The sequence below is a fragment of the Piliocolobus tephrosceles genome, chromosome 9 (assembly GCF_002776525.5).
Source record: "Piliocolobus tephrosceles isolate RC106 chromosome 9, ASM277652v3, whole genome shotgun sequence".
Classification (NCBI taxonomy): domain Eukaryota; kingdom Metazoa; phylum Chordata; class Mammalia; order Primates; family Cercopithecidae; genus Piliocolobus; species Piliocolobus tephrosceles.
The window spans coordinates 72,103,169-72,126,077 of NC_045442.1; the positions used below are offsets into that span (position 1 = coordinate 72,103,169).

Below are 22,909 nucleotides of genomic sequence, written 5' to 3' on the forward strand. Positions count from 1 at the left end.
TCCATCTTGTTAAAATAAATTTGTTTAGAAAAGTATCGTGAATGTCTATATTCATTCCACTGCGACCTTGCCACTGTTGACATTTTAGGCAGAACATTATTTGTTATGGGGGACTGTCCCATACGTTGAAGGATGTATAACAGCATCCCTGGCTTCTACTCACTAGGTACCAATAGCACACCCTTTGTGACAATTAAAAATGTCTCCAGACATTGCCAAATGTCCCTCTGGGTCAAAGTCATCCCTGGTTGAGAACCACTGATCTCAGGTTAGCACAGAGAAGCTGCAGTGGGAAGATTGTAATATGTTAAATAGGTGAAGGGATTGACCACTCTCAGTTCTGACCAATTTGAGGTTCTTAAAGAAAGCACAGCTCTTGGAGCTGGGGAAGGAAATTTGTGACTCATGGTGGTGAATCTAGGGGGTTCCTGTGTGGGTCCAGTGGAGCAGGTCTGGTGAGAGGGGACACTGGGAGCCCCAGAACTCTGAGCCCCTGGGGGACACCAATGAAGCTGGCTATGAGAAACATTTGGGAAGAAGGAGACAGATGAATGATGAATGTTTTCCATGTCCTTGAGTTGTGGGTCACGTGAGGTCTAGGCCTGCGGCGAGGCCACTCACTCATTTCAGGTCACACTTCGCCCAGTGAGTAACATTTGTTCCAGTCTTTGGGTCATTGTTTACTCTGCCTCCCCTCTTGTCAGTTCCCTCTGGCCTTCTTTATATCTTTCTGAATATGAGTCAGTCTTCAAGATCCAGCTGAAATTCTAGCTCTTAATGGAGCTTCCTCAGCTATCCTGGCCCATGATGAGTTCTTCCTGCTCTAATGCTCGCATTACTTACCAGAGCTTTTATTTGGGCATTTAATCAAGGGTAGTTGTGCTTCACTATATTCATATCGTGTGTGTTTCTCATGTCCTCATTGAGTCTGTAAGCTCCTTTAAGGCTTAGTCTGTATCATTCTTTTAATCCGCCATGATACACAGCATAGTATGAGTACATGGTGGGTATTCAGTACATTCTAAGCGAATCAGAGTAAATGGAAGTCAGTCTTTTTGCTCATCCTCTCAACGTCATTTATGTCTTCCAGATCCTCTCCACACACTCCAGCCCTATTTCTTTAAATAGTTTAAGGAGACAGCACATTGTTTGACAGTTCTGCAAACATAAAAAATAATTTATCTCACACTTAATTTTTATCTGAAGACAAGTTTAATATTTTCAAGTATTACATTTTTATTTTTAAGTTCTTACATCCTTTTTGTTTCTCTTAATGTCATTTTGGCTTCAAAGGGTATAATTTTGAAATTATGAGTACTGTTGGACTTGTTAGTATTTCTTCTTTGTGTATATAATGTTTCAAGAACTGTTGATGGCTAAATGTCATTTTTATACTTTTTGGATTCATAACAGTTCAGTTAAATTCAAAAACAATTAATAATATTATGTATCTTAGAAATAGCTGTCATGTATCTGGTAGATATGACATATTGTTAGATATTTTAAGTTAAAAGTTTTGTATGCAGGCCAAGTTGAGAGCGATGAGGAGCAGACTGTTTTACAGACAAGCAGAAGGATGTAGTAGATTTATGACAAAGCATATTACCATAATGTAACCATGCTTGGAAAACTGTGTGGCTTCTCAACTCAAAAAATAAACCAGTGATCAGTATGCCTATCTCAAACACTTTTTTTTTTTACTTTATTTATATCTGGTTTCATTCTGAAAACAGCAAGACAACCCGACAAGTAAAAGAAGATATTACCACTAAATAACAATGTACCCAAGGCAGTTTTCCCAGATCCTTGAGGGCAGCTTGGATATATTGGCTCTTTGATTTTTAGAACTTAACCAGGGATGAAAGCTCTCCATAAAGGGTCATTGTTTCCAAAATGGAGCTTTCCAGGCTGGAAGGAAACAAGGCTTTCAAGAATGACATCAGCGGTGGAGGTGTAGGGCCTCCACCTCCGCCTAGCCTCAGTCGGGAAGTGGTTTATCTACCTTCACTTAGCTATGTCCTAGACAATTGAAACCAACTGGCCATCAACTTTTCCTTCATAGAAGTGGTTTGTTCTTCCACTGTGGATTTTGTGGGGCCTTACTGAGAGGGGCCTATCAAGAAGGTTTGGCCTGTCCACACAGGGATTCTCCATGTTATTTTTATAGGAAGAGGTCAGATTTAGCCTTTGCAATTCTTTTAGTCTGACTCAAACAAGCACCGGAGATTTTCCTCTTATAAATCTGTTTTTTTTTTTTTTTTGGATGGGGTCTTGCTATGTTGCCCAGGCTGGAGTGTAACAGCTATTCATAGGTGCAGTCACAGCATACTACAGCCTCAAACTCCTGAGCTCAAGGAATCCTCCTGCCTCAGCCTCTCCAGTAGCTGGGACTACAGGCATGCACAACTGTGCCCGGCTTCCTGTTGTAAATAAGTTTTCAGCTTGTAAAGAAATGAGTGATAGCTTATTGCATTGATTCTAACAGTGTTATATCCTCAGGTATTGGAAAATTCCATCAGTGGTCAACATAATGAGTCATGATGTCCCATGTGGGGCCTTAACCACAGTCAGTATGATCCTGGTCCAGTGGTCCCCCCACCATGTGTGAGTCATATGTAATGATGATGTAAGCAGCTCTTGTGTGTGGGGAAACCTCCCACATCCCACTGAGGAGTCTCTGTTTGAGCTACTCCAAAGGGGTCTCTTGGTGGCTCCACAGAGCAGTCTTCTTGTTCCCACCTCAATTCTTATGGCATTGTCCAAGGTAGCAATGTTCCTGGCTGTCTTTGCACAGTCTTACTTTCAAGGAGCTCCGAAACCTCCAGAGATCTCCAGCGTAGAGATAGACCTGGAAACATGACAAGTGCAGGCCTTGGGGATGCTGGCTTAAGATTCTGAGGCAGAAGAAAAGTGTGGAGAGCACACTCTTCTGTTTGCCTCAGACCTGAGGGCCAGGACACTGAGCCTCCTATGAATAGCCAGCTTGAGGAGTTTAGTTTGCAAACCATGAGGCTGCTATAATTTGCTTTAATATCTGCCTCTTTCCCTTTGCTATTGATATTAATTAGCCTTACCCCAAACTCAAGGAAAAGCAGAGAAGAAGCTCTTTACAACCTCCTTTATTATTGATCAACTCAGAACCACATTCATTCAGTGCCACTTAGATGCTGAATACTGAGGAAAGCATTGAACATTGAGGACCAATGATGGAGAAAGCCTTTGACAACTGCTGCTGTTGCTGCTTTTTTCCTCAAGAACTTGAGAATTTGGGTCCTGGAAGAACTCACAGAGATGATTCAGTCCAGTAGTTCGCAAGGTGCTAGAAATAATCTGGGGGCATATTGGAGGAAGAAGGGCCCCTGATTCACTCTCAGAAACCACTAGGTTTTCCTGTTCTATTTATTGGACTTGATTTGGAAAAAGAGTTCTGCACGCCAACATAAGCTTGAAATGCAACCTTCTTATTTTACAAAGGGGGAAACTGAGTTTCATGGGCCAGAAGGAAAGTAAGATGGAAATTTGGGGATTATTTCCCATTCCATGTTTGGCTGTATCCCTGTAATATTTTCAATGCTATTTTGGGATTCATATTCATAACAGTTACCAGAGATTGTTTCCCCTCAGTAAATCAATTGGACACTATTAGCAAGGGAATTGCATGCTGTACATTTTACCATGGCTTAGAGAGAAGTTCCTATCTCCTGTTTGCATATCTTTTATGAAAACAATTTAAACCGCACCTGTTTAAACCTTTCCACAGAAATGTCTGAAAGGTAAACAGTTGGTTTTGGAGCAGCTATAACGTGGCATTGTTTAACATGGCAGCTCACTGATGGTTGTCTTTAATTATGGCCGTGCTGTCAACCCCTGAAGTCCCCGCTCTTTGTTGTAGATCCGATATGACGTTTGAGGTTTTCAAAGCTGCAGAGATGAAAGAATCAACAGTCAAATATTGCTCATTCCGATATGCTTAAGGAGGGAGGAGGGTGCATTGCCCATGAGGGCTGCAGAGCCGGGGAGGGAAAGCTGGTGCCCTCTGCTTTTGATGGCAACCTTGAGTGGGGAGCCCGGTTTACTCTGTTTGTAAGGGAGCAGAGCCAAGGCTGGGGGAGACGGAAATGATTTATTCAGTGATGGTAAACAAGTGCAGGGTACAGGCTGCCGAGCTGTGCAGGGCTGGTGGGAAAGTTGGCTGTCTCTTGCCCCCAGCAGTTTGAACATGAAAGATGTGAAGCTCAAAGCAGACCCAACAAGGCTTTCTAGAACTTCCCCCCAGCCCCTTCCATTTCCTTTGTCTTCAATCTGCCAGAGCTGTGTATCCCTGGGCCATCACATACCACTGCTATTCAGGGTGTTAATTGTGAGTTAGTCCCATCTCAGACCAAAGGTAGCCTTTTAGGGGCTGCTTCAGTTTGGCTCCTGTTATCGCTAGCATGGGTTGCCACTAGCTCTTTTCTCAGAGAGAGCTGTCCCATTGCATCTGTGCCTGGCAGAGCAGTCTCCTGCTCCTGCAACAACCTGCTTTTGTTGGAGGGCTGTGTCTTCAGAATCTGTTTAGGTGTGTGAGCCATCTCTGCTGGGTACCCTCCTGACTGGGGACTTGCTTTCTCACTTCACTCCCACCTCCCACTTGAGAGGCATTGTGGTCTAGCGGTTAAGAGTGCTGGCCTTAGCCAGGCTGCTGGGATCTGAATTCTGGTCTTGCTACTCACTAGGTCTGTGATTTGGGGCAAGTTTCTCTGGGTTTGTTTCCTCCTTGTAAGATGGTGGTAACAGTAGAACCCATGTTGTGGTTATGATGAAGCCTATGTGACTTAATATATAGGATAGTGTCCAGCATAAAGCAGGTGCTATAAATATATATTTATGTATTACACAGAGAGTGCATAGTTATATATAATGCACATATATGCTATATGATGTATAATATATAATTTATATATTCACACAATTATAAGAGTAAGTTTAGCTGGTCCAGTGGCAGGGGAAACAGTAAACACATTATAATCTGATTTATTTCTGAGGAGATCCACCCTAGCCCCAGAGTAGAGATGAATCTTCCCTCTTGTCCATCTATTTCTTTCTTTCTTTCTTTTTTTGAGAGAGGGTCTCACTCTGTCACCTAGGCTGGAGTGCAGTGGCGTGATCTCGGCTCACTGCAACCTCTGCCTCTCGGGTTCTGGTGATTCTCCCACCTCAGCCTCCCGAGTAGGTGGGACTACAGGTGCATGCCACCATGCCTGGCTAATTTTGTGTTTTTAGTAGAGACGGGGTTCCACCATGTTGGCCAAGATGATCTTGAACTCGTGGCCTCAAGTGATCTGCCCACCTCATACTCCTAAAATGCTGGAATTACGGACAAGCGCAACCATGCCTGGCCTTGTCCATCTATTTCTTAAGTATTTGAACTTCTGCCACCTTCCCTCTGCTCTGTGAGTATTCCTAGCTAACTGATACTTTCCCGTTAATTGTGAACATCCATGTTATTGGAGGCCAGATCCTGTCTCAATCATGGAAACTTTTCATCCTCTGCTTTCTCTGTAGTCAATCAATGAGGATGGGGGAGGCACCTGTGGTCAACTTGGCATGGTGCTGCCAGCTGTGGGGTTTATAGAAGTAGGATCAGACATAGCCCCTACCTTTAGAGAACTTTCAACCAAATTGGAAAATCAAAATGAACTCTAATGAAATATTTAAGAGTAACACTCACCTGATTAGTCAGATTATTCACTATGTTGTCACTATTTCCAAGGAATAGACTAGCAGCATCTAAAAGGATGAACTAGAGAAAAGGCAGAAGATGCTTTCTGCCTTGGAGATGGTTGAGACCAGTGCTGAAGGTCATGGTTTCACAAGAACTTAGCTATTACCTTGAGCCAGAAGGGAAGGGATCCAAGTAGGAATAAGTTGGGCTATCTGTAGGAATAAGGGAAGTTCACATTTATCTGGGAATGACTGTGATCAGAGCACCCAGCTAAATGTATGTCTAGTATCATTTCATCCTCCCGGCCAGCCTCTGGAATAGGTGGTATTAAGCCTTTTTTTTGTAAAGGTAGGAGAGCTAGGGTTCTGTGATTTAAAGTATCATAGCTATTAAGTTTGCAGAGCTGAGAAATTTTTACCCAAGTCAGCATGACTCTAAAATCTTGTGCGCTTTTCACTTCTGTAAGAAAGGGACACTAGCTACTGTTTTTCTCATTTCAGTTTTGGATGAATTCAGCTAGAAAACATTCATATTTGACCCCCTTTGCCCCTCTCTCCCACCCCAATAAAAGCAAGAAATAACTACCATTGGCCACCACATTCTCCTCTGGGACCAGTAGAGAAAACAGTGATATTATCAGCAAAAGCCTAATTACACTACCCAGGAAAAACAAGAAACCTCCCAAAGTCATGTCCAAGCCAAGCAAAGCTCTGGGAGAAATTCCTGGGACACTCAGCAAGAGCAACCTAAAAGGGCTTTTGAGCAGAAATTGAAGCCAAATAAAAACACTGCATGCTAGTCCTGGGCCCATAAACAGTATTGTAATTGCAGAGCTAGGGCATCATGCTTGGAGTGGTAGCCAAGCCAGGCTAGGCTCTGCTGTTGTAACAAATTAACCCTGAAATCTCAGTGGCTTAACACCACGAGGCTTCGTTTCTTGCTCACCTTATAGGCCTAGTGAGGGTTGGTGTTGAGGGAGCCTGGCTTCTTGTAGTCACTCAGGGATCTGGCTGGATGAAGGCTCTGGCATCTTGTGGCTGTACCATCTGGATCATGAGACCTCCAAGGTTGCATGGGAGGGGGAGTGAATTGAATAGTGAACCCCTACCCCCACAAATTTATGTCCACCTGGAACCTAAGAGTGTGACCTGATTTGGAAATAGGTTCTTTGCAGATACAATTACTTAAGGATCTCGAGATGAAATCATACTGGATTTAGAGTGGGCCCTAGATCCAAAAACGGGTGACTTTGTAAGACAAAGGAGAAGGAGACCTAGACACAGAGACACCCAGAGGGAAGAATGCCATGTGAAGACAGGAAGAGACTGGAGTGATGCTGCGGCAAGATGGTGAAGCAAGAGCCACCAGGAACTGGAAGAGGCAGGGAGAGATTCTCCCCTAGGGCCTTTGGAGGGGATGTGACCCTACTGACACTAGATTTTAGATTTCTTGTACCCATAAAAGTGAAATAATACATTTCTGTTGTTTTAAGTTATTGCGTTTATTGTCATGGCTATAGTAGCTAGTATGGGAGACCTGTATTGTGATGTTTTTAAGGCCAGGCCTGGGAGTTACTCACATCGCTTTTTTGCTATATTGACTAGAACTCAAACTAACTGTAAGGGAGAGTGTCAAATGTTACCATCTGTGTGCCCAGGAGAAGGAGAGTGAAACAGGATTTGGTGAACACATGTTTACACTTATACTTTGCATACAGTATCAAGATTAAGGGATAGAGACCTGGAACAGAGATCTCCCTGCTGATAGAGATGCTTTCAGGAGCTATCAGGGAGACCACAGGATCACTGCAGGTCAAAGAAGGACAGCAATAGGTGGAGGACATGGCTCTGAAGGTGAAAGTGAGCTATCCATAGTTGACATCAGAGTCCCTAGAAATGCAAGAGCAGGGTCAAGCAAAAAAGCAGGAACCCACTCCAACAGACTGGGGATGACACGCAGGTTCTGAGGCCAAACAAGAAGGCGCAGGTACTAGGAGTGGGGTCTCATTGCCCCTCACTGGGCAGCTGCTCAGAGGTTGCTTGAGAGCAGGCAAGTCTCCCCAGCTCCCCTTCCTGGGAGTGTGTCAGGATAGTCTTGCTCATCTCTGTGTCTCCAGTTGTTAGCACAGAGTGGGTACCCAGCAAATGTTGTTGTGTCCAGCCTTTCGTCAGGGGTGTGTTTTAAACCACAGGCTATACGATAGCAATTTCAAGCTCAAACTTGCCATTACCTAAAGGAATAATTCTTAACTCTTTAGTATGATTGGAACTTCCCCCTTGTTCCTGCCAGAGCATGGTGATCTGTCTCGAGCCTCCATGTCTTTGCACCTGGCATCCTCTTTCTCCAAAGTGACCCACTCTTTCTTTTCCACCTTTTGAGGACTTGCCTTGATATCACTGTGGCAGAATCTTTCCGGATTGCCCCAGGTAGTCATACCTTTCCTCATTGACCTCCTCATTGGCCTTTGTATTTAACTTATATGGTGCAGCAATATTGAAATCATTTCTTTATTTGTCTGTTTGCTCCACTTGACTGAATTTTGCATTTTTCATTCACCTCCTTGTCTCAATGCCTGGCTCATAATAACCTCCAATACATTTTTGTTATAGAAGAAACATCATTTCTCCCAGGCACTCCTTTTAGACAGCTGCAGAAACAACCACTAGTAGTTCTCAGGAATGGAGATGATATTATGATTATTGATTAATTGGTTATTGATTTATTATTCACCATGAGAAATATAGATGGGAGAAATAAATAAGGAAAAAGATCAAAATGAGTTAGAGTATACCGTTTGTGGAGAACAACAATAACAACAGCAAACATTTCTGTATTGATTTAAGATTTATAAAGTGCTTTAATGTGAACATTATCTTATTTGTTCTCATTGTAACACAGTGAGGGAAGCAGGGCTATAACTGTAAATCTTTTTGCTGATACCCCTCATGGACGATTCGATTCACATGCAAACTAGTGAGGAAAGAGGAGAAGAGGAGAAGAAAGGAGGGAAAAAAAGGTTTAGGTAAGGGAAAGTTGGTTTATTTAATTTCTGTTCTTTAATATTCATAACTAATTCTGTGAGGTCAATCTCACCACTCCCATTTTGCAGATGAGCTCACAGAGGATTGAGGTGGTAAAGTAACTTGTTTCAAACCCCCAGCTGATGAGTAGTAGAGACTGGATTCACACCCAGGTTTTCTCTCTCTCTCTGAAGCCCTGGTCACCTGTTTGGCCCTGGGGTGATGGGGAGAAGGTTCTGGCTGTGTCTTGGCTATCTCCTGCCTCTCCCTCTGTGGGGAATGTGTTCGAGGATCACAGCTACAGCTTTTTGGATACCCTTTCCTTTGTGAAGCATGTGAGACCCAACATCACATCTCAGCAAGATTTAAAAGGAATTGTTGATGACCCGCTGATGCATTTTCATTTTGTTCCTGGAAATGATTAATCTTGAGGCTTTGTGATGGCCTTTGTCACAAATAGCCTTCCTTAATCCATAATTTTCTCACTTTCCTTTAAGGTAGTATTTTGCATTTAAGAAATAAAAACAAGCAAAATAATCCTGCTGTGAGGATATGAATGCAATGGGGTGTGTGTGTGTGTGTGTGTGTGTGATGCGGACCAGGGTCTAAATTCACCCGAAATGAATTAAAGAAACCACCTTTTTAAAGTAAGCTCAGTTTGTCTTTTTTGCTACCTCTAGTTGTCAATCTTACCTCTTCCTTTTACTATTATTTTTTCTTCTTTCTCTTTAGCAGGTGGGATGGAATATTTCTGTTTTGTTTTTTATGGGCAAGTTTTCACCAGCTTCTTCCACTTTATATTTAATCACTTAAGGTCCTGTGAAGCGGAAAGGAGGCCAGTACTTTCAACCCGAGGTTGGCCTGGATGCTGTGATTCCAGACAGAGAGATGTTTTTCCCTTGGGTTGGGAATGGCATGTTCTGAGCTCCTTTTGACTTCTAGTCCTCGCTGCCCATGCAGTTTCAAATAGTGTCAACATAAAGCCAGGCACTTGTGAGAAGGAGACTGGGGCAAAACTGCAAGCAGATGCCTTTTGCTGACTGTTGAAGAAAGGATCTGGCTGAGAGACCCGCAACTTTTACTTGTTGAGAACCTTTAGCCAGCGCCGGCGTGCATGTGTTTTAGTTTTATTCTTTTTCCCTTGCCCCCAGAGCCGTGGAGTACCTGCTGTTGCTCTCATGCCTCTTGCCAACAGTGGCATCTGCTCAGTGTAGCCATCAAGAATTTGAATGTCAATATCTTTGCCTTGAAATGAATGGAAAAGTATTTGTCACTCAGCGGCAATCATTCTTCAAATAAAAGGTTAGCCAGACAGGGCCCTTAATCAAAGAGTCGGTCTTTTCTGTCAGCAGTGCCTTTTAAATAGCAATGATGAAGGCTGGCTGTCAGGGTAGGACTTGATGAGCGAGATGATTGATCTGCATAAATCATTTTCTTTTAACATTGTCAGTGAAGAGTAAATTGGTGGGACATTTTGGGTATTAGCTGTGTTGAAATTAATATGCAGTATCCTAGGTGTGTCCTCGATCACATAGTCCTCATAAAAGAAGGTAGAAATTAAAAGGAGGCTTTTAGGCATGCATTGTTCTAACAAGAAAGTTGCACCATTCTTATTGCTATGGTCATCATCTTGCATGCTAAATTCGGAAGTTGAATGTGTAGCACATTTTACAAGCTCCAAAAGGAATCTAGTTAATTTGGGAATTAGCTAGAGTCAGTAGCATTTAACAACCAGTAAATCTATAAAGACTTACTGCTCAGAGGCAAAAAAAAAAAAAAAAAAAAAAAAAAAGTCTGAGAATGGTTTCTGGTTTTATAGGATAGGTTATCTACTACCTAGCATGCTGTTGTAGAAATAGCCTCAGCTTTAGATGAGGTTTTGGCTTGAATCCACGTGCCATCCCTCCAAAGTGAGTCTTCTTGACCATGATCAGTAAGTATTAACCTTTTTGAGTCTGTTTCTTTGTCTCTAAAAGTGGGATTTCGTTAGTTACCTTGGGTGGGTTTGCTTTTGGTATTAAACAGAGCAAGGTAGGTGAGAGCACCAGGCACATTACCTGGGACATGGTGAGCAAGTGCTCAATAAATGTTCATCTTCTCCCTTTCTTTCAATCAAGCGAAATGCCCCAAACCAGTCAAGATGTCAAGCTTAAGGATATACCCTCATGGTCAAAATAAATAATACATTGCCTGGTTTGGGTCACTTCTGTATTTGCTGGAATATCTTATGGCCATTTTTATGTCGAAAACGTATTTCAGCAGGGCAGAAGAAATACCTAATTGCTGAATGCTGAAAATAGGGAATGAGGTGGAAGGAATGGGAGAGAAATGTGGCCAAGGACACTTGATTTTTCTTATCATTACACTCTAGATTATGTGTCTGGGTTCATATTATTAAACTCTGGAGTGAACAAGTGAAACCAATCCATTATAGCGTTGGGATTAAAAGCAGGAGTGGTGGAGCCAGATGGCTCAGTTCAGATCCCAGATCTTCCACTTAATGACCATGTGACTGCAGGTAAGAGTGCTAATTGCCTCCCTGAGCTTGTTTTCTCACCTATAAAATAGGGATAGTAATAGTAGTTATCTTACAGTGTTGTTAGGATGATTGAATTAGTATATACAAAGCAAAGCATGTAAAAGAGTACCTGGTATGTACACATTAACCATGATTACTGTGAATGGTTAGTTGGTTAAGAAAGGTAGATAATGCTGGCCAGGCGCGATGGCTCACGCCTGTAATCCCAGCACTTTGGGAGGCCGAGGCAGGCGGATTACAAGGTCAGGAGATTGAGACCATCCTGGCTAACACGGTGAAACCCTGTCTCTACTAAAAATACAAAAAATTAGCTGGGTGTAGTGGCGGGCGCCTGTAGTCCCAGCTACTTGGGAGGCTGAGGCAGGAGAATGGCGTGAACCCGGGAGGCGGAGCTTTCAGTGAGCCAAGATTGCGCCACTGCACTTCAGCCTGGGAGACAGAGCCAGACTCTGTCTTAAAAAAAAAAAAAAAAAGAAAGAAAAAAAAGGTAGATAATGCTGAAATTCAAGTGGGTCAAAAGTCTCAAAGGAAGAAACATATGTAGATATAGAAATGCATGATAATAGTATACTGGAGTGAAATACTTGTTTCATTTTGGAGGAACTTGCCTGCTGGAGGAATTTCGAGCTAGGATGATTCTAAAATCATCCATATTGTAGCAAATAGGTTTTGTAGGGTCTTTGGGTAGTCTTTACTTGTTGTGTTGAATGTGCAGGTTAAAGGAACACAGTCTTCTCTAGCCAGATTCCCCATGTGCCTTCTGTAATGGTAAAGTTCACGTCAGTCGCTGCTTGTGGGTGTGAGGCGTGGACACGCAGGAGCCTCTGTAACATGCATGTGGCATGCAACTGTGTGGATTCCTGGAGATTATTGGAGATTTGCATTCTCTGCATTCTTAGAGATGAGAATTTGTTTTCCTCAACTTGCTTTTAGCTCAGCTGATGGGTTGTATGTGAGCTTTGTGCTCCTCTCCTTCCCTGTCTTCTGAATTTATGCTATTTTGAGCTTTTGGTGTCCTGCATAATGAGAGAAGTTGGCAGAAGACAATTCCAGATAAACCTTCACCAAAACTAATGGTTCTGTGGAAGTCCTTGAAGGGGTGTGGAGGCAGCAAAGCTCTCCCAATTCCCAGATAGGCCCAGGGTGGAGATGTAAGACCTCGCCAGTCTCTACCCTGTGGTAATGCCACAGTGAACACTGAGCATGGTCACCAGGCTGCTTTTGAGAACAGACTGTGAAGCTGTCCTCCTGCAGGGGCATGATGGCTATATTTGAGAATTTCTGGAACACTTTCTCTACCACTTTGGCTTGCAATGCTCTTGGGCTGTAGGGGTGGTAAAATTGTGCTGTTAGATTTGTTTCTGATTCCGTCCTTGTTAGATAAAGCATAGCCTGTGTTATCTAACTGGCTACTTAATGGAGTCCACACTGGGTGTGATATTCTGCTCAAGATTAATTTCGGGTAATGAAGATCTGAAACAAGGTATTTAAGAGCCCCACTAATGTTTCATTTATAGCAATCTATCAAAACGATAGATATTTAGCCTTCTTTATTGGATATGAAACATTAACTTAAAGCCAGTGCTGCTTTCTGTGTTAAATACTAGTACCCCTGCCTTCGATTTTATCAAACATCGTGAAAAATCTGCCACCACGTCCCGGAGAAGACATGTCATGGACTTAGCCTTAAGTTATGATTCTCTGGCACCTTGGACAACTGACCAACCCTAGCTTGGAACCTGCTCGGGCCTTTTTACATAACGAGTAGAATTCACAGACAAATACAGCACACGCTGTGTTCAAGGCCCACTAGACATTGTGAGGGGGACACAAAGTGGACTCAATTTCACTGCATGCAAAATGTTGGAAAAGAGATATCTTAGCCCAAGTGGCAGCCTCATTACTCCCAGGTTGGTTATTACTTTTTTCAGTTATGAGCAGAAGAGGTCTAGAAAAATCTGGGCTGCTTCTCTTCATAACAGCTTCCCATTTAGGGCGATGTGAAAAGTGTGGGTTTCCATCAATTCTGATGGGTAGGTAGAGTCCATTGCTCAGCCTTTAGGGGCTCCCCATTGTCCAGGAGCCAACAGTTGGGTATTTGAGGCTCCAGAACAAGTATCCAGGCACCTAAATGGTATCTAGCTAATATTTGTTGATATATTTTTCTATGAAAAAATGATCAATTTCTACTTTTCATTTTCAAGATTAATACTCATGACTGTCCATTATTATCCTTTCCCTCTCTACTTTTCTTCTTTTTACTGTTTTTATTGTTCATTGGAAATATGTATGTTGGTTTAGTACCAATTGTGTGCCATTTTCCTATATGGAATATATTCTTTCTGATTTTTTCCTATTCAAATGGTATCTATTCTTCAGGGCCTGGCTGAAGACCCGTGTCTTCCTGACCATATTCTCTGTGCAGTTTTTCTTCTTTCCAGGAAGAATTTTGTTTTTCTTCTCTGAATTCATAAACATCAAGGTTTGAATATGCATCCAATGCTTGAACATACAGGGCGATTCTCTAGATATTTTTAACTATGCGAAATTCGTTTTCCTTTCAGGTTACAGCATCTTTAAGAATAGGCACCTATGCTTAATATCTCTTGCATAGCACACACACTACTTTTGGGCACACGGGATGTACTAAAAGCCTAGTGACTTGACCTGGTCCACACGGATGAATCCTAAATGGACTTGGCAGTAATTTTGGGTGAGAAAAGGCAGAGGAATCACACAATTGATTTTATAGTGTGTCTCTCTCAGTGTAGTGTTTATGACCACCTTGGGGAATGTGAATGAAGCCCCCACTAGATTTGTCTGTGCTGTCCCCAAGGACTTAACCACCATGTTGCTGTTTGCAGCTCTCTCTGATAGTGCACTGGGGTCTATAGACTTGTGTGTCTCCATCTTTTCCGGCTCTTTCGCATGCTTGGTGGTGTTCGATACTCTGTTTTGTACTTCTTTGATACCGTCTCTGGGGTCCCCTTAATTGGGACACCTTAATCAGGGAGCCCCTGCTACCTGGGCAGGGGGCTGAAGTCCTGCTGCTTTCCCTCTCCATTGTCAGGCTTTCTGGGTGTTTCCTGAGTTGGAGACGTCAGCCTGGCGGCATAGCCTGTGCTTTCCCCATTACTTTTTGTATGTTTCACCTAAGGCTTATCTCAGGAGGTGCCTGAATCTTATTTGGCCAGAAATCTTTTTGGCAATTGGTGAACTTGGTTGGATTCCAGTCTGTCCCTTTCATTGTCAGGACATACCCGCGGTATTGATTTGTGTGCCAGGCCTGTCATTTCTCTTTGTCTCCCTCAGACCCCCTGCCCTCATGACTTGTGGATACTATTGCCAAATTCAAGGGCCCAACCCCTTGACCCTTAAACATCTTTGCCTTTTAAATTTTGTAAATAATACTTGAACAAAACATTTTTATTATAACAGATACAAGTAATAGAAATGTTGTAGCAAAGTCTGAAGGTCTCTGTTTTAAGTAGTGTGTAATAGAAAACCAAGATAACAGGTGGGCGCGGTGGCTTGCACCTGTAATCCCAGCACTTTGGAAAGCTGAGGTGGGTGGATCACTTGAGGTCAGGAGTTCGAGACCAGCCTGACCAACATGGTGAAACCCTGTCTCTACCAAAAAATACAAAAATTAGCTAGGCATGGTGGTGCACACTTGTAGTCTCAGCTACTTAGGAGGCTGAGACAGAAGAATCGCTTGAACCCAGGAGGTGGAAGTTGTAGTGAGCCAACATTGTGCAGCTGCACTCCAGCCTAGGCTACAGAGTGAGACGCTGTCTTTAAAACAAACAAACAAACAAGCAAAAAAAAAGGCCGGGCGCGGTGGCTCACGCCTGTAATCCCAGCACTTTAGGAGGCTGAGGTAGGTGGATCATGAGGTCAAGAGATCAAGACCATCCTGGCCAACATGGTGAAACCCCATCTCTACTAAAAATACAAAAATTAGCTGGGTGCAGTTGTGGACGTCTGTAATCCCAGCTACTTGGGAGGCTGAGGCAGGAGAATCGCTTGAACCTAGGAGGCGGAGGTTGCAGTGAGCTGAGATCGTGCCACTCCACTCCAGCCTGGCAACAGAGCGAGACTCTGTCTCGGAAGCAAGAAAATCAAAATAACAGTGGCTTAAAATGGGAGTTTTAGTTTCTTTTACAAAAAGGAGCAGATCCAGCCTCTTGTGTTAGTTTTCTGAGGTCAACAGAGACAAGGCTTCTCCTGTCTTTCTGTATCAACATCCTTAGCTGTGGCTTTCATTTTCTAAGATACTTCATGATACAAGGTAACTGCTGGAGTTCCAGTCATATCATCCAAGTTTTAAGCAGGAAGGAAGAAGAAGGCGAGAGGAAAAGAAAAAGCACATGCTAGCTAGTTGTCCATCCCATTTTTATGCAGGGACTAATTTGTTTACATTGCTCAGCACTAGCCAGTCATGTGCTAAAGCCAGCTCACCCTAGGTTATGAATGCCAGTTGTTACATTCGCCAGAGTTTTTGCAAGCCCATTGACTTGAGTTTGGTAGCTTGAAATTGGCCATAGTTTTTACCCAAGAGAAACTGGTGTAAGAGACAGCTGTTTGTTAACCATTTACGAGACACAGCTGTTCCTGGCTGTAAGCCAGGCGAGTCAATGTAGTTTTTACCTGGTGTATTGCCACACAGAATAAAATCACAGTCCTTTTATTAAAGAAGAAGGGAAAGTGATAATGGATAAGAAAACACTCTTTGCTACGTTCTCCCCACTTTGTATTCCATAGACTGGATCTGCTTCCCCTATTTAGGTTGTTAACTCGTGTCTCCTTTTCAAATTATGCAACAGTCAACATATTTTTACATTTGTGTTTCTGCACATGAACCAGCATTTGTGGACAATAGCTTCTTTGAGGTAGATTTGCCAGGTCAGAGGGTATGTGCCCTCTGCTTAACTCTTTATAAAGAACACTCACCAGATGTCTGGGCTGTTTCCTACTAAAGTAGTGTAGTGGTGATGAGCATGGATTTTAGAATCAGACACACAGGGTATGAACACTCATTCAGACACTTCTAGCTGTGTGACTTTGGCCAACTTACTTAACCTCTGTAAGTGTCAATATTTTTTTCCCTGTAAAATGGGAGTGGGGGATGCCATCTGCCCCTATAGGGTTTTGTGACAATGAAATGAGATTGTGACTACATAGCACATACAGCAGAGCCTGGCAGGTTGTAAACCCACAATAAATAGTTAGCAGGGGCTTCTGCTCGTGGAAAGATATACATGTGTGCAACATACAGTGAGAAGAATGAAAACATGAAACTGGGCCTTGAACATTACATGTAGGATCGATATGAGTTGTAGAGGTGAGCAGAGTCAGATAGGAAAGCAATGGACGTTTAGTGTACAAACTGGAAAATTATTCATTTCACTGACCCCATGGGTAGGTGTGTAAGCTAATTGATGGTGAGAAAAATCCCAGAGTAAACCAGGAATGTCTCTAATTCGTAAGTGTATATTACAAGTATATTTAAAATCAACTTTATGACAATTTGGTTACGTTTCTTTAGCACATCAGATGCTTTAGTTGTGGAACTTGACAGAAATCAACATAAATGTTCTTTTTCTCTCCCAACTATATTGAACATTGCACAGATGTGTAGTTAAGTATTTATTATGAACATGCAAATATTGATGTCCCCAAGGCCCATTCTTTGATTTTCAAACTGCTGTTGCTATATTTGGAATTGTTGATTAATACAGGTCTTTGCTCTGACACACAGCATGTCTGGTTTCAGGACCTCTGAGAGCAGCATAAAGAAGAAAAGAGAAGCTGAGGCTTGATATTGATAGGGATGGACAGTAACTGAAGATGTGAGTGGCTTTGGGAAAATGGCAGCAGGCAACCAAATATATGAGATGGTTAAGGATATGCCTAGCACAGAACTTTGAACAGGTAGATTTTTAGTAAATCTTCGCTCATTTAAAGAGGCAGAAGCTATGGAGAAAAAACAATCATAATGGAAGAATTATTTTAATACTAGTCTAGAACAATATTTCTTTTTTTCTTTCTTTTTTCTTTTTTTTCTTTTTTTTTTTTTTTTTTTTAGGACAGAGTCTCACTGTGTTGCCCAGGCTAGAGTGCAGTGGCATGATCTTGGCTCACTGCCAGCTCCACCTCCTGGGTTCATGCCATTCTCCTGCCTCAGCCTCCCAAGTAACTGGAACTACAGGTTCCCAACACCATGCCCGACTAATTTTTTTGTATTTTTAGTAGAGATAGAGTTTCACCGTGTTAGCCAGGATGGTCTTGATCTCCTGACCTCGTGATCTACTCGCCTTGGCCTCCCAAAGTGCTGGGATTAGAGACGTGAGCCACTGCACCTGGAGTAGAACAAGATTTCTTAATTTTGGCCCTATTGACATTTTTGGCTGGACAATTCTGTGCTGTGGGGGCCGTCCTGTGCATTGTAGGGTATTGAGTCACATCCTTGGCTACCCACTAGGTCCCAGTTGCATGATCCTCCTCAAGTTATGATCACAAAAAATGTCTCCGGATCTTGCTAAATGTCTCTGGGTGCAGGGCAGAATCACTCCCAATTGAGAACTACTGGTCTAGAAGAAAGGAAAATTAGATGATATAAAAAACAATTATGTGCTAGACATTTAACCCATTGAGTCCTTGCCACAAGCCTGAATTGCAGATGTTGCTAAAATTATTTTTGTGGAAAGAGTGGTGGGATTCAATGAAGTTAAGAACATGACCCCAGGTTGGATAGATGGGGTCTGAGTCCAAATGTGATGTTCTTTTCCTTGTATTCCTCTCCTTCCTAACTATATGACGTAAACATAAAATATCACAAGAGCTTATGCTGCTCCTCTTCTTGGTACCAAGCTCGGACTTCACTTTCTTATGAAAAGCAAATGCAGTTTTCAAAGAATCATGGACAACTTATATTTGGGTGATTGATCTGATTTGGCGTATGTTTTGTGGAGAACGTGAACCAATCTATTCTCCAGTGGAGAGCTGTTGATAAACAAAGAGATATGTAGTCTTCTTAGCATTTCAAGGGCTGTGAGTCTCCAGAGAAAACTCAAACCAGGTCCAAGGGGAGTTACTCTAGGACAGGAGCTATCTAAGAACTGTGATATCCTCTGTGGGGAAGGTGACTTTCGTTGTGATGGTTCTTGCAAATATTTCTGAAACCAAATGGGGTTTTCTTCTGGGGAACACTGAGATCAACTATTTGTCTATTTGCTCCTCTTGCAGTTAATGTAACAGGTTTAAAACTGTGGTCTCAGAAGAAGGGGCTTCATTCCGAGCTCTGGGGGCGAATTCTGTGCAGTGCAGTGTGGGGACAGGGCATCCCACTTTTCGCTGTTTCGTGAGGCACTGGCCCTTAGAGGAGAGTTTTGGGGTATGCAGCTAATTGTTCTAATTATGTAGTAGTAAAAATTATACCCTCCTGTAGCTGCATGTGAATAGCATACTAGAGTGCTTTCTTAAAAGAGTTGGGGTGGGGTTGGGGGGCTCAGGAAATGAAGGGATAAAATTATTGTTAATTCCACCCCCTTGTTATACCATCAAGAGAATATAAACCAATAAAAGAACTAAATGTTGGTAATCCATAAAATTCCATAAGCAGTAATAAAGAAAAACTGAAACTATATTGATATACAACCAAATAAGGTAATTATCATTATTTTTAAATAAAGTCATTTATCATCAATAAATACCAAGGGGAATAGGAAAAATTACAAGCGCAACAATGCCATCTTCCATAATTATACCTATTAACAATTTAAAGCATAATTATGTTAGGGAGAAAAACTTCTGGAAAGCTTTGTACTGTTTTCTCCACAGAAAAGTCAAATTCTCACATTCCCAGATATTCAGGATTTTCTAAACATTTCAGAATGATTGGTTATGCTTGTCCCAACTTACAGTAGCTCATTTCTAAGGATCTTTCTAATAATTCAGGCCCTTCCTGCCTCTTCATTACCAGGTTTGTCATCAGCCCTGGAGGAACGGCTGGGATTCAGGAAAAAGGTATATATGGTAATAATCTGACCACTTCCTAAATGTCACTGGTAAAGAGGACTTTGTTTAGTTGAAAAGCTGATTTTGGGATTCCAGGATCTTATTTATTTTATCTGAGCTAACCCCAGTTGAGCAGCTGCTATTGCCTAAATGACTATGTTCCAGGGCTTGGGGTTACAGAGAGAAGTGAGGTACTGGTGTTTTTGTTTGTTTGTTTGTTTGAGATGAAGTCTCACTCTGTTGCCCAGGCTGGAGTGCAGTGGTGTGATCTTGGCTCATTGCAACCTCTGCCTCCCAGGTTCAAGTGAGTCCCCTGCCTCAGCCTCGTGAGTAGCAGGGATTACAGGTGCGTACCACCACGCCTGGCTAATTTTTGTATTTTTAGTAGAGATGGGGTTTCACCATGTTGGCCAGGCTGGTCTCGATCTCCTGACCTCATGATCCGCCCGCCTCGGCCTCCCAAAGTGCTGGAATTAAAGGTGTGAGCCACCGCATCCAACTGGCATATTTTTTTTAACCATTGAACACCTTACATTCCCAAAGGGAAGGAGACCTGTGTGCCTGTAGTAGTGAACAGCAGGGTGATTTAAGAGTATGCCTCAGAGACCACTAGCCAACCTGGGGTCATAGCCCAGCTCAGCAACTTATCACTTATGGGACCTTGTACAAATTAATTAATGTTCATATACCTCTGTGTCCTTATCCACAAAAGAAAAAATGGTAATAATATCTGCTTCTAGGTTGTTATGAGGACTACATGAGTTGATATATGAAAAGTGCTTAGAAAACTGCCTGGCACCTGGTGAGTGCTATATAAGTTAGCAGTCATTTAACCTGATAGGTTGAAGTCCTGTGACTTGGTACTTTGGTTCCAGTCTGATAGCAGCGGTTGGGGTAGTTTGATAGTTTGGGTCTGGTGCAATAGCATGCTGGTGGTCATGAAAGGCTCTGTGGACAAGAGAATGACTGTCCTGAGTCTGAAAGGGTGAGAATAATAAGAGAGAGTATTCCACACAGGGAAACCCACAGGAGCAAAGGGATAGCATTCAGAAACAGTATGATGTGCCTGGCTCTTTATAAGCTATATTCCATCTTCTTAGAGCCTGGCACAATTGAGCTGGTGGCAGAGAGAGAGGAGGCTGCAGTAGCTGGCAGAGTCTGGTCACAGAGGCTTGAGTTTTTCTTGAGGACAGGAGGGCCCTGTTGAAGGATATTCACTGTGAAGTGATGGTTAGTCAGATTTCCAGTCTAGATCCATTAGGAAAGCAGTGTACTGGGTTGTTCTAACAAGTGAGATGGGAGCCAAAGGGAAGGGTTAGGGGCAACTTTTGGAATTTTTATGATTCAGACTTCTACCCAGTAGGGCAATATTACAGCAGGGTTACGCATGTTTGTTGGAAATGAACACCTGGACTGATTGATTCTCAGTTTAATTGTGGTAGTCATCAGTGCTGTTTGGCAAATATCCCAGTACTCCACTTTCAGGCACATGTATAAACAAATGGTAGGATTGTATTTTCTGGTCCCCTTGTGTGAATGGGGTCACATGAATAGTTCTGGTCCAGGAGTTGTAAGAAAAGTGATATGTTACTTTGCAACCATATCACTAAGTTATTGCTGAAAGATCTTTCAGAGCTTACTCTTTTCCCTCTTTCATAGTGACTAGTATTGTTCCAGATAGAGTTGGCTCCATCAGCTGGGTCCTGCAGTGCAGATGACATGGGGCAGAACTCCCAGCTGACTCTTGATTAACATGGAGCAGGAGTGAGAAATAAACTGTTATGGTTTTTTTTTTTTTTTTTTTTTTTTGAGACGGAGTCTCGCTCTGTCACCCAGGCTGGAGTGCAGTGGCCGGGTCTCAGCTCACTGCAAGCTCCGCCTCCCGGGTTCCCGCCATTCTCCTGCCTCAGCCTCCGGAGTAGCTGGGACTACAGGCGCCCGCCACCTCGCCCGGCTAGATTTTTGTATTTTTTTAGTAGAGACGGGGTTTCACCGTGTTAGCCAGGATGGTCTCGATAACTGTTATGGTTTTTAAGTCAGAGGTCAGCACACTTTTTCTGTAAAGGGCCAGATAGAAAATATTTTAGGCTTTTCATTTAAGGACCATACAGTCTCTGTCACAATAACTCAACTCTGTCCCTGTAGTGGGAAAACAGCCATAGGAAATATGTGCACACATGGGCATGGCTATGTTCCAATCAACTTTTATTTACACAAACAGGCAGCAGGCTGCAGTTGACCAGCACACTGACTCCTACTTAAGGCACTATGGTTTGGGGGCTATTTGTTACCACCACATAATCAAGCTATTCCTGACTGATACTTTGCCCAACTAGCTTTTCTTTTTAAATACAGGTAAAATTTACATAGAGTGAGATGCACAGATCTTATATGTGTTATTCAATGATGTTTATAAATGATGCTATGTGATGTTTAATAAATGTATGCATATTAAGTATATGTTTTATTATGTATCATAAAACTATTCCATTTTATGAATACATAATTCATTTTCTTGTTGTTGGGAATTTGGACTATTTATAGCTTTTGGTCATTATGGGTAAAGCTATGAGCATTCATGTGAAAATCTGTGTAGATCTAGATTTTTATTTCTCTTGGATAAATAGCTAGGAGTATAACTGCTAGGTCCTGGAGGGGGTGGGTAGATATAGGTTTAAATTTATGAAAACTGGCGAACAGCTTTTCATTGTGATTGTACCATTTATACTTCCACCAGGAATGTCTGAGAGTTCTAGTTACTCTACATCCTCTCCAACAGTTAGCATTGTCAGACTTTTGACTATATTTATTCTATTAGGTATGAAATGGTATCTTACTGTGGTTTTACTCTGTGTCTTCCTGATCACTAATGATGCTGAATGTATTTTCATGAGTTTACTGACATTTGTATATCAACTTTTGTAAACAGACTGTTCAAGTATTTTGCCCATTTAAAAAACTGATTTCTGGTCATAAGTCCTTTGTCAGATATCTATATATCTACATCCTGTGTCTATATTTATTTATTTCAAATTTTTCTTCCAGTTTTTGAGTTGCCCTTTCACTTCTTTAATGGTGCCTTTTGATAAGCAGAAGGTTTTATTTTGATAAATACCTATTTATCATTTTTTTTTTGTTGTTGTTAATGCTTTCTGTATCCTAAGAAATCCTTGCCTGCCTTGGGGTTGTGAGATATTCTCTATTTCCTTTTATTAGCTTGAGTTTTGACTTTTATGTTTAGGTCTTTGATCCATGTTGAATTAATTCTCATGTAGGAGAGTTAAGAATTGAGATTCTGGCCGGGTGCAGTGGCTCACACCTGTAATCCCAGCACTTTGGGAGGCTGAGGCAGGTGGATCATGAGGTCAGGAGTTCGAGACCAGCCTGACCAACATGGTGAAACCCCATCTCTACTAAAAATACAAAAATTTGCTGGGCATGGTGGTGCATGCCTGTAATCCCAGGTATTCAGGAGGCTGAGGCAGGAGAATTGCTTGGACCTGGGAGGCGGAGGTTGCAGTGAGCTGAGATTGCACCACTGCATTCCAGCCTGGGCAACAGAGCGAGATTCCGTCTCAAAATTAAAATAAAATAAAAGAAGAAAAAGAATTGAGAGTCATTGTTTTT

General features: G+C 42.3%; 1 protein-coding gene across 3 annotated transcripts in view; it reads left to right on the forward strand.

Moving 5' to 3' along the window:
• Positions 1 to 22,909, forward strand: part of LRMDA (leucine rich melanocyte differentiation associated) — a 1,127,556-nt gene that overhangs the window by 334,114 nt on the left and 770,533 nt on the right. Inside the window, exon 1 of one of the 3 annotated variants that reach the window (XM_023204866.1) lies at positions 9,767 to 10,026. The exons of the other annotated variants lie outside the window; for them this stretch is intronic. Within the exon in view, the coding sequence (XP_023060634.1) occupies positions 9,980 to 10,026 (47 nt within the window). The 5' untranslated portion in view covers positions 9,767 to 9,979. Of the gene's footprint in view, positions 1 to 9,766; positions 10,027 to 22,909 lie in introns of those variants that run through there. 3 annotated transcript variants of the gene reach the window in all.